The sequence below is a fragment of the Melanostigma gelatinosum genome (assembly GCF_949748355.1).
Source record: "Melanostigma gelatinosum genome assembly, chromosome: 8".
Classification (NCBI taxonomy): Eukaryota; Metazoa; Chordata; class Actinopteri; order Perciformes; family Zoarcidae; genus Melanostigma; species Melanostigma gelatinosum.
Window position 1 is genome coordinate 17,224,611 of NC_136641.1, and position 12,349 is coordinate 17,236,959.

Consider the following 12,349-nt stretch of genomic DNA (forward strand, 5'->3'; position numbering starts at 1 on the left):
TAAGAGAATCAGATATACAGCTGCCAGTTCCTCTCATGGCAGTTTGTGTCGCGCTGCCGTTGTGCCTTTACACGCGCAGCATCCTGTTGCATCGGCTTGAGCCATGGTTGGCCCGAGCATTAAAACAGCTGTTGGAAACAGGGATGACGCCAACACAAGCTGTCAAACCTTCCTCAAACAATTATTGTTTCATGACTTTAAGGATTTTATTTTTTATTGAAAAGAAAATGTGCACTAATCATCTAAAAAGAAAATAACAGCAAAAGCCCTTAAAAAGTAATTTGCTCATATGTAGGTCTATAAAGAGAAGAATGAATGAATATACTGTAGCCTCTGCCTTCATACAGGCCTTCAATGAAATACCTAACTTTGTTGAGACTAACTATCGATTGATCTCCTCCGGTGCCTTTCAGTACCAGGGACAGCGCGCGCCGCACGCACGCGCCGCACGCACGCGCCGCACGCACGCGCCGCACGCACGCGCCGCACGCACGCGCCGCACGCACGCGCCGCACGCACGCGCCGCACGCACGCGCCGCACGCACTCGCCGCACGCACTCGCCGCACGCACGCACCCTCTACACACAACAAACAGAACACTCTGTCTCAGAATAACTCAAAATAATTGATTTTGATGCATGATATTAAATAATGTGGAATTGCTATTCGTCATTCCATGTGCTATTTGGCATTTTGGAGGTAATATATGTACATATATAAAAACAAATTATGAATTTGCCTGCTGATTTGAACGTTGATTACCATAGCATACCATGACAAGGAGGAGAAATGTGTGGAATAAAAAAAGACGATATCTCTGATTTTGATATTTTTTTAATCAGAATCAGCTTTATCGGTGAACACATACAAATTATTAGACTCAGTTTATTTTTTTGCATTACTCTCAATGTACGATGTCTTCAGAAATATATATATATATATACACATATTTATATATATATATATTGGCACCAATGGCCAACAATGTAAATAACATGTCTATATACAAGTCAAGTGTTTCTGTAAGTTTCAACAATTAAATTAGAAACTAGAAATTTAAAATGCGTGAATATGCACTGTCATCATGAGTGTGTTTAAGGGGATCATTAATCAATTGGTTGATTACTCTTTTCTATGTGGAGTCAGCGATTCTAATCCAAAACATTTTTTGTCAAATTCAGCGTTTCTCTCCGTTTCACTAACGAGCAAAATAATCTCACTGTTAAAGTAGACATAAGCAGATGAAATAAGATTCATGATTTTAACATTGTGAAAACAGCTGAATTTAGTCAGTATTTTTACTGGTGCTTCTCTCTTCTTCACTTCACTTCAATTGAATTTAATGCTCAGTATTTCAATGACATTTAAGTCCAAACTTGCAAACAAAAATACAAAGCCCCCTCTTCTTCTTCCTCCTCATCTGCTGTTTTTCTTCCTCAGCATCTCCATCAAAACATGAAGGCTCAAAGGAATCCTCCCTCTCTCACTTTCCTTCAGCTTTCGGCTCATTCTCTTTTCATCACGCTCTCTCATTCACATTTCCTTCCAAATGTCTTTCAACGAGAGTCCATCTCCCCTTCCTTTATCCTCCTCCTCACTCAGGCAGATTACAACAACAATCAAACAGAAGAAAAAAGAAATCCAGTTCAGTTTCATTGAATGATGAAGTTTTTGAAGGAGTTATTACTTATAATGGTCAATTTGAATATTTTCCAATTTTATAAATAAGGTATTGATTGTTCACACATTTGTATTCCTGTGAGGTTGGAGATGCCTTTCATATCTGGGAACAGGCAGGGGTTTGATTTAATGGGAAATATAGAATGCGTGAAATATGGCATATATTATTATAATAAATATGTCCGGCATCACATGCATTGTTTTTCCCTGAGATAAAAGCCGCCTTCCTCGTGCCCAGTTAGTCCCGGCTACCACACCTGTCACTCATGTTGATTAGCAGCCTGTGGCCGAGCTGACCATCTGTGAAGTCTCCGCAGTATCGGAACAAGGAGACAATTAAAGATAAAACTGATGATCACGAGTTTGAGATGCTCAGCTTCACTTCTCTTTTTCCCGCCTTTTAAAACTTTAAAGTCATCTTTGCTCAATTGGCTGAGTCACAATCGGACAAAGATCATCTTAATGTGGAGAACTTTAATGAGCTACATTATGAGTAGCTCTGCCGCTAAAGAAGCCAAACAACACTTAAAGAGTACTGCCCTGATTTGTTATTGCACTCAGTCAGTCAATGCAGCAGATCCAGATATATCTGTCTTTTCATGAAGTGTTCTGCTTTGTCAAAACATGCCGCCTACATTACCCACAATGCAACGCAACCACTGACAGTTCTGTCAGTGTTGGCGTGTCGTGCTGGTAGCAGCTGACGTAACTTCGAGCCTCTAGCCCGCAGCAGAGATGAGCTGCAGTTTACAGAAGTCTGGAAAGCTCACTTCTTTCTAACTCCACACCTCCAGACCAAATAATCGTCTTGAGCGCTGGCCACTTCCATGCAGGATATCCCGGACTTTGAAATATTCCTGTCAACGTTTTTGCACTTTGCCTTGGGACTGATCTACTGTGCGCACAAATCCCTTCTCATCCAGTTTATCTCGAATGACGTTATACCTGTCACTATATTTGTGGACTTTATTTTGTGTGTTCTGTATGCTCTCTTCGGCCCAGATGTCAAGCAAACATCAGATTTCTGATGTCCTAGTCAGTCCTCTCCCACTCATGTTAACCTGCCGTTTACCGCTCAACAAATACCCCACCAGGGTTTGATTGGAAACGGTCCGAGAACACCCCTCAAAAGCTGTCTCGGACCAGTTGTTCTGGACCTCGCCAGAGTACGATCACTGCGTTCACAACTGCCCAAACAAACCACAGCAGAGTTTGATCAAAACAATAAATGCTTGCTTGCTAAAGCCTTACAATACAGGAGCTTCACCTTTTTCATTTGTTTTATTAAGATCATACTTTTGGACAGTGAGAGTGAGGGCCGAGGATGAACGTGTTAGAAAAGATTGTCATGCTGTTTCTTTTCTTTCATTATGATATGTTAACGTTCATGATGATACTTTTTTGGGGAGTGGCTTTCGGGATGGACTGTCAGAGTTGCTGACTTGGCGACTTCCTCTCTAGGTTTAGCCACTCATGGATCTAGCGCTGCTAGCTACTTTCATTGGAAAAGAGTTGGCAACACTGCGCTGGGTTTTGTGGTTGATGATTTAAAAAATGTAGCGGACTCTTGCTCGTTTCTCAAGATTAAACACGACAATTAACTTTGGTCTCTGTCATTTGATAACCGCGAATAAATAAAACAAATTATACGGACAAAGTAGGAATTGGCTTTGGGCAAGTAGATTTCTGAATAAAAACATTAACATTAAATGCTAATGTCTACGTGTGTGTTAGTATTGTATTAGGACAAACTGTAAAAACATGTGAATCCTTTAAAGAGCTACCAGACTTACAAATATTTTTTGCAATAAGGGGAATATGAAATGTGTATCAGTGTGAAATTGAATGACGTTCTCAATCATTCAACAACAAATATCAGAGTACCTCAGTTGTAGCTGCCAGCTGAAAGACGATATGCTGCCATCCATTTTACATTCCTCCCCATCTTCTTCTCTGCCCACTCTTCCCATTATATATTTTCTACATCTACTGGCACCCTGAAGGCCCCGCACACTCCCATCCCTCCCTCATCCCTCTCCCATTCCTCCCCCTCCAGCTTGTCCATCTCTCTGTTTTCTCTCCTCCTTTATCCTTCCCTCCAGGCTTTCCACCCACCATCCCTGCTTCCAGCTCTTCTTCTAGTTCTCCCTTCCATTATCCCCCTCTACCCTGCTCCAAGCTTCCTGTCCCATCCCTGTATCCTTCACTCCTCCCTTCCTCCTTTCCCCTCCTTTACTGCATGCCTCCTCTACCTGTCTCCATCCTTCCCTCACTATCTTCCTCCCCATATCCCCCACCTCCCCTGTTCTTTCCTCCTTGTCCCTCATTAAACAGAGGAGTCATTGGAGTGTCCTGTCTCTCTTCTCAATTAGCCTAATTAATAGCTTTTAGCAGAGAAAATGGCCCAGGAAACAAGCTCATTTTCCACAGATTCGGAGCAGAGAGGGAGGCGGGGACATATGAAAATATGAAATGACAGACAGCACAGAGGACGAAAAATCCCCTTCATTGTTGCACATTTTTAACATTTGCATATATCTAAAACCAAATCCAGACAAAAGCTGTTGATGATATGACGTGCTTTTCTGTGAGAAATGTAAAAGCTTTCAGTTTATTTTATATTTTATTTATTTATGTTTTAAACATTGTGTTTTTTTGTGTGTGTGTGAATTAAAACACAAGAGTGGTATGTTTGCTTTGATCAGCTGATCATTGATTTAAAAAAAAAATTACAAAGTAAAAATCTAGATGTTTCCACAGGACTTAATGTCAATTATATTCATGAGAAGATGAAATAAGCTGAGTAAACAATCACACACACACACACACACACACACACACACACACACACACACACACACACACGCACACACACAGTCTCATACACAGACTAATTACAACAGCTGTGATACTTTAGCTCTGTGTGTGTGTGTGTGTGTGTGTGTGTGTGTGTGTGTGTGTGTGTGTGTGTGTGTGTGTGTGTGTGTGTGTGTGTGTGTGTGTGTGTGTGTGTGTTGTGCCATCACTGCATGCCACTCAGAGAGAGCAGCTAATTGCCTTCCTTGCCTGTGGGGGTTCGGCCTCACCCCGACACACACATATAGACACGTACAAACACACACAGCCTCAGCCCTCTTTATAGCTACCGTGAAGTGACTCCCACTAAAGTTCAGCTGTGAATTATTAAATGCAATTAATCAGCGTGGACCAGGGCCATGTTTAATTGACACAGGCAGCAGGCTCACTGTGTGTGTGTGTGTGTGTGTGTGTGTGTGTGTGTGTGTGTGTGTGTGTGTGTGTGTGTGTGTGTGTGTGTGTGTGTGTGTGTGTGTGTGTGTGTGTGTGTGTGTGTGGGTTAGGGGGAGGGGGAGGGTTGGTTCTTTTTTTATGCCTCCGTATCCGGAGGCATTAGGTTTTTGGGTTGGGTTGTCCGACCCTTTGTCGGTACGTACGTCCATTCCATTCTCGTGAGTGCAATATCTCGCCTGGAGGGAATTTCTTCAAATTTGGCACAACACCATTTGCACTCGAGGGTGAACTGATTACAATCTCGTGGTCAGAAGTCACTGTTAACACACAAAACACATTTCTGGCCATAACTCCATAATTGATATGCTAATTATGACAATTTCATAGAAATGTGTAATCGGATAAAATTATGAAGTGATGACATTTTGGACAGACATGGATGTAACCGACGATTGGACTAGTTGGCGGCGGCGTTAAACAAGGAGTCGGTGATTCTAGTTCTTGTACAAATGGAGTGCATCTCCATTTACAGCACAATGTTGCACAATCCTGAAAGACTCTCCTGTTGCTTTTCAGTCTTTTCCCCCTTTTTTCCCCCTATAAAAGTGTTTTTGGGGGTTCATTTTTCTTTTTCCGAATCAGGAGTCTCATGCTATGTTCACACTACGAGCGACAAAAGCAACAAAACAGCTAAGTGTGGCTACATTGTCGCCGAATCGCCGTTGAAGTTAACATCATGTTTTAGATGGAACGAAGCAGATTGAAAGAAAAACGAACGATTGGTTTACGCTTTGTTGCGTCATTGGCGCGCTGAAAAAAGTTGAGACAAGCTCGACTTTGATGTGTAGCGCGTCGCACCAGAACGCATCAGAAGATGATGCTGTGTTGCTCGTAGTGTGAACACAGAAGGAGGATGGCCGGTGTTTTATGTTGTACAGACTGTTAAAGCCTTTAAGCTAAAGTCAGGATTTCTGGGCTTTATAATTAAAATTGACTTAAAGTGGGTGATGCAGAAGAAAGTTAAAGGACATTAGCTCAATACCAACGGAACATTTTTCTACATCTTTAATTTCATGTCACGATCTTCTTTTGACCAACACAAATTATAAAAGTGACACTTTTTTAGTGTCCATTCAGTTTGAGATATTTTACAAAACATCTAGAATCTATTGTCCTGACCGATCAACGGTCCGGGGCCTCATGTTGAAGACCACGAGGCCGCTTCGCGTCACATAATCGGTTATCACAGTCTGTCCCTCTCTGGAGAACACGTACCCTCTCTTTCTCCCGTCCTCGTACAAGACTATCAATCAGCAATCAACGATGACGGCCCTGTCTACTCTGCTCAGCCATATTGATTCCAGTATTCATGTCCGTTCTGCAGACGCTCCAGACGTTAGACGCGTCCTTTACGAGGTCAGTAGATAAATGACTGAAAGGAGAGGCAGAGGAGGGAAGTGTGGGTTGAGATAGAGTGGTTTGTCATGTCGTTTTATTTCCTGCTGACGCAGAAAGAAGCTTTTGTTGTTCACACATTTGCCTGAGAAAGAGAACTAGTTTGTTATAACTCAGTATCTCATCACTCAGTAAAGTCCTGTCGCTATTATTCATGTAGCCCAATATCACAATCACAAATTTGGAGAGGAGAGGAGAGGTACATCTACTGGAGGACGAAGATCCTGATCCAAACATCTGGAACCAGGCAGTTAGTTGTTTATTCTTTGAAATAATCAAAGAATAAACAACTAACTGACAGTTGAGTTGAGTTTTAAGTTTGGATTTAAAGGCTTTGACAAAGTCAGACTGCCTCTGTTGGTCTGTGCTGCTCTACCTCCAGCTCTAGAGGGTCCTCTAGTGGCACGATAATAGACATCAGCATTAACAGTCGGTGGGTTTAAGACAAGACCAAACAGCTGTTCCAGACAAGATTATACATTCTGTGTTTTAAAATGTAAAAATCATGCAGGGACATTATGAAAAGCTGAAATTCAGAAGATGATTATGCAATAGCCATCTTACAATTCAGCAGCACTGCAGTAAATACCAGTTTTATTGGGGCTGTCAAAGCTTTTGAACTAGCTCCACGGTCATTTCACGGTCAGGTGGTGGTTTTGTTCAGTACATTTCTTTGATTAAATGGGGTAAATGAATCGGGTAAACACCAGTCAGTAAGACGAAATACAGTTCAAAGACTGTTGCATTAGGCCGATAGAGCTACGTAATAAACTGGCCTGGTCATCACAACTTTGTTTATATCCTGTGATTTGCTTACAATTTGCATTCTCTCTTACCAATTTTCTAGCTTGCTTTAAAGGTGCGCCGCCTTTGAGAAAACAAACATGTCTACTTACAGTCATACTCTCGCTGATACAATACATTTGTGTCTTAACGACTGTAGGAAGTAAAGGATAACAATACAATATAACAATTAAAGAGTGATGTCTTAATAACACAAAGGCTGTTCCTAAGTGAGACTTGAAAAGAAAATGAAGCTGCAATATCCGTCACAATGATAGTTACACAGCCGTGATCACAGTTACAGTTATTAACCGCTTTATGGATCAAAACGCTTGAGACAGAATTATTCATGTACATATGTTGTTTGAATAATTCACTTACTGTAATCAAGTAGTCCACTACAGTGTTCATTTGGGGCCTTTTTCAGATATATGGAAATATATGTCTGCTCAAACGATGTGAACAAACATGCACGGGGAAAAGCACCTGTGGTTGAAGCCGCCGTGAAACAGCTGTACTGTATTTTGAAACACTCCGTAAAATTCAGTAAACGGCGAAGCTGTCTGTTTCATTACTTTATATTCATGTAATAAATACACAAATGTCAATTAGATGGTAATTTAATTGACATTTGTTATAAACTGTTATCATAATTACATTTATGGTGATACATTTCACTCCCCCCAAGCGCAGCAGAGCTTCATTGGTCCACTGTAGCATGAATATACGGCATCACAGGTAGAGAAGGGGACAGGTTGCTGTCACTGCTTGATGTTTTTCCGCCCAATGATTGCTCCTCCTCTCCCTCTTCTCTCCAGAGAACGACAGGCCGAGCTCTCTGGTGTTGGAGGTGATCGACTACAACATGCCTCTCACCACCACCTACATGAAGCACATGAAGCTGCAGTGCATGAGCAACAACAAGGTACGTGAGGTCACTGCGACATAGCTGCGTGTTAAACAACGGAGACGCTGGATCTGATTCTGGATCTGATTCTGGGCTCCGGTGGGGGGCTGCAGTGCCACGGTTGTTCTGAATTCATGTGTGTGTCTGTGCTGTCAGACAGAATGTTTCTGTTTCTGTGCACCCTGAGCCCACAGGAACTTCCTTGTGAGATCATACAGTAAATCTTGACAAAGCAGCAGGTTGTTTTGTACACTCGAGCATTGAGTACAGGCGTGTAGGAGGAAACCAGGAGGCCCACTAATGCCTTGCTGGGAAGAAAACTCCCACACACAGTCTTGCAATTAAAACACTAATGAGAAAAGAAGATGGGTTTTTCAGTCTGCCAGTCATGAAGGTCAGTGGACCAAAACTATTTTCTTCTTATTAAGTATGAGACAGTGTTGTTTGTGTATATTCTGCTTATGCTAGATTCAAAAGATGTGAACAAATTATCTGAGAAAATGGTTTGAAAAGTAGGATGATCTGTTGGAAAAACATTTTTTTAATTCCTCAGAATCAGAAAGGTTTCTGATGGATACAGAATTCCAAGGACGGCACTACTTTTTTATCAATTATTTTCCAACGATTTTATGAATGAATCAATTTAGTCGAACAAAAGTTTATGTCTTCAAATACCTTGTTTTGCCCGAGCAACAGTCCAAACCATTGTACAACGATAAAATGCAATATAGACGAACATATTTGGTGATCGATTTAGTTGACTCTAGTTTTGTTGACCCATTCATACACCCAGACCTCCCCTGAGGGGACTTTGGGGTTCTGTAATAACGTCACAGTACTTCCTCCTTTGCTCCAGACGGACAAGAGTCTTAATTGCTAGAACAGCTAGAGATAACGGGTAGTAAATGAGGAGGAAAAACAGATGTTTTCTACCATCCATCGTCTAAAGCTGGAGGAGTTGTGAGGTGGTGAGGAGGACCAGCTTCCTCAGCGTCTTCCTCTTGGCTTGGTACTTACGCAGTTCAGTGTGTGTGTGTGTGTGTGTGGGGGGGATGTCATGATTGGTATATTCCATATTGTTCACACACCATCACCACCACCACTCCACCCTGTACCATTGTGACAATCAGTGCCACACACTAGCTGTCAGTCATATTCCCTGTGTGTGTGTGTGTGTGTGTGTGTGTGTGTGTGTGTGTGTGTCTGTCTAGATAACGGGTGGGCGAGCAGAGGGTTGAGCTCATTCCAATTAAGCCAGGCCCCTGAGCTTCGAGTTAATTAGCTACGGAGAGAGAGACACTGAAGTGCCAATTTACACTGGAATGTCTTTCTGTCTGTCTGTCTCTCTGTCTGTCTTTCTGTCTGTCTCTCCCTCCAAGACACACACACACACACACACACACACACACACACACACACACACACACACACACCATCACCCCTGTAGTTGTCCTGGTTTGTTTGGAGACACCCCGTCAAAGCCGTTCCAATTAGTTGACAGTGACGTATCGACACGGTTCTCATTATCACCCTGTTAGAATCCGGCAATGTGTGTTTTCATTGACAGCAGAGCATTGTTAAAGAGAAAACTGGAACCCTTTTCTTCTCGCACGTCTCCTCCGTACTTTTCTCCATGTGACATTATCATCGACGACAAGAAAAGTTAAATTTGTCAAAGCGCTGTGAGTTTGACCTTTTAACGTCCCATTAATCGTTGCTTGTAGTTGAAGGACAAAGTAACTAATGCTCCAGGATCAGAGACGTGTCTCAGATGTTCAATGTTTTAACATAAGCTGAAGCAAATGTCCCTGTTACTGTGTTGATTTGCATCAGAAGCAGCCAGCGAACGATAAATAAGATGTGTTGGTGCTGTATTCAGCCTACAGATGACTGGCTGATGTTGGATCTCGATCAATACGGCCGAGGCTGCGTGCCAATATTCAGCATCTTTCACCTCGGGTTAAATCGTTAGGTCGCTCAGAGGATTCACGTCTGTCATGGTAACACTTTTGAAACAGCATGAGAGCTTTTTAAGATCAATAAAATTGCGCAAAGAAAATGTGCTTTCACCACAGGTTTGTCAGCCTGCTGCATCGGTTGAGGGTTTGATTCCTAGCTCTACTGAAAAGTGTAAATGTGTAAAAGAGTGCTCGGTTTCTGCTGATTTCTCAAGTAAACGTCAGAGAAGTTGATCATTTGTGCTGTTCTTTCAACTTCCAACCTCATCCACCTCCACCAAAATACTCACATGTACTATGTATGTCTTTTCCAATCCTGTCACTCGAGTTAGGGGGAGGTTTTAGCAGGGAATGTGTATATTCATTTGTTAGTGTGTGTGTCAGGATGAGACTGTGCAGCATAATGTTTATAGCGTTTGGCCCAGAGGAGCAGAAGTAAAGACAGGAATAGAGGAACAATGACTCACTCACCTATAGAAATAACATAAGGGATGAGGGAGCATTAGGTTCAGTGTGTTGGGGTGAGTGAGAGCAGAATAGTTCAATAGCCTAGCATTCTGTGAAAAGAAGGTCTGAGAGAGAAGAGAAGAGAAATAGGCAGAGAAGGGCATCTGTACATTTACTCAAGAGAGAACATCAACTACAGGAAAGAGGAAGAAGAAGAAGAGAGGAGGATGTGCTGCATATTTGTAATGTGTGAATCCTCCACTGGCTCCATTAGCACTCATCCCAAGCCTCCGTTCATCTGCCCATCCCTTTATCTTTCCCTCCATCCGCCCCCCGTCCCAATTCAATAAGAGGAGGAAATTACCCAGGATGCTTGGCAGGGGGGTGGAGGTGGTTGGGGGGGGGGGGGGGGACTGCAGACAGTGTAGAAATGGGTGAGGAGTGAGAGGAGAGGAGACAAGAGGGGGGGGAGGAGAGCGAGGTGGCAGGGCGGTGGCCCTATCTGGTGGAGGGAAGGAGGAAGATGGAGAGGAGGAGGAGTGAAAATGTGGATAGTAGTGGGTGGATGTTTTTGGCCAGGGTGAAAATAAAAAATTTGAAAATTTGTAGGTGATGGTGGGATGCAAGGGGGAGGAGGCGGGGGTTGGGGGGGAGGAATCAGAGAAGGAATTAAAAAAGGAGAATGAGGTGGTTCATTATCGTTTATGGTCTCCCCCTCTCCCTCTCTCTGCCCATTATTTCAGCTACCTCCGGAGGAAAGACATTTCATTATTTTTTGGAGGAGGGGTGTGTGTGTGTGTACAGAGGGGAGATAGGTTGGGGGTTGGTCTATTATAATTACTAAAAGACAGCGGAAGAAAAGAATCATACATTCGGAGATAAAAGGCTTGTCGTTGGAGCAGCCTTGAAGAAGTGACCAAAACCTTTTTGTCCACAGTTGATAGTCTGAAAAATACAAGCTGACCTGGGATCATGTTTTCTTTCTCAAATCTCAACAGACCCTTTTCTTTGCTAATGTGCTTCTACTGATCTTGTCTCATTGTGTTTATTATCTATGTCAACCATTTACTTGAGTTACTGCGAGCAACCACTGATGCATTCGGCGGAAACTGAAACACGGACCTGAATGAGTGGTGATCCTGTAGAAATTCTGATGACGTCAGCTGTATTAGGGTCTGTATCGGTAAACTTTAGTTCGGTCCCGGGACTCAATTCTGTCTGATTTGTTGGGAAACGTGACGTTCTGTGCAAAGCATAGAAACTTCATTGACCATCTGTGAAATATTTCAGACTTTTCTTATATCAGGATGTCGGGGGAGTTCCTTAGAAATCAAGTTTAGCCGCATTGTCGCCTCTTCTAGATCATTATGGGTAATAGGGGGAAATGTATGCATTGTGCCACCGGTGTTGTGATGATGTAGAGGCAGATACAGGCAACAAATGCATCCCTTTGACGATGCAACAAGACATGCAAAGTTAATAACAGTGACTTCACACAGAAGCTCTGTCTTTGGGGGCCCCCTGAGTCCGGTTGGCCTGCTTGGTAGTTCTCCCATGGGCGTCGGCCTATAGGTTGCCTTAGCCATCTTTGTGTTTACTGTGCCACTTACCTGGGGCTGCACGGTCAGTGTACTGTTTTTAATTGTTTGATTATTGGATTACATCCAAAGTGACAGAAAGGAGTAGATTATTTCATTTCGTCCTCTGCTGAGAGTGTTCTGCAGCACCCGGGAGACGGACCTCGAGTTAACGGAGCTGTAGTAACACAAAGTCAACCATTGCAAACCCCAGTGTCAGGGGACAGCCCTGACTCCCTCCGGATCAGCAAACTTTTTGTTGCAGCCGTTGCACAGGTGAGACCCAACGCTGC

At 42.9% G+C, this 12,349-nt stretch overlaps 1 protein-coding gene across 1 annotated transcript in view; it reads left to right on the plus strand.

Moving 5' to 3' along the window:
- LOC306780695 (nucleolar protein 4-like) overlaps positions 1-12,349 on the plus strand; it is a gene marked incomplete at both ends in the record, with an annotated part of 127,572 nt that overhangs the window by 44,508 nt on the left and 70,715 nt on the right. The window contains one exon of the mRNA XM_079273130.1: positions 7,986-8,092. Coding sequence (XP_079129256.1) covers positions 7,986-8,092 — 107 coding nt within the window. The remainder of the gene's footprint in view (positions 1-7,985; positions 8,093-12,349) is intronic.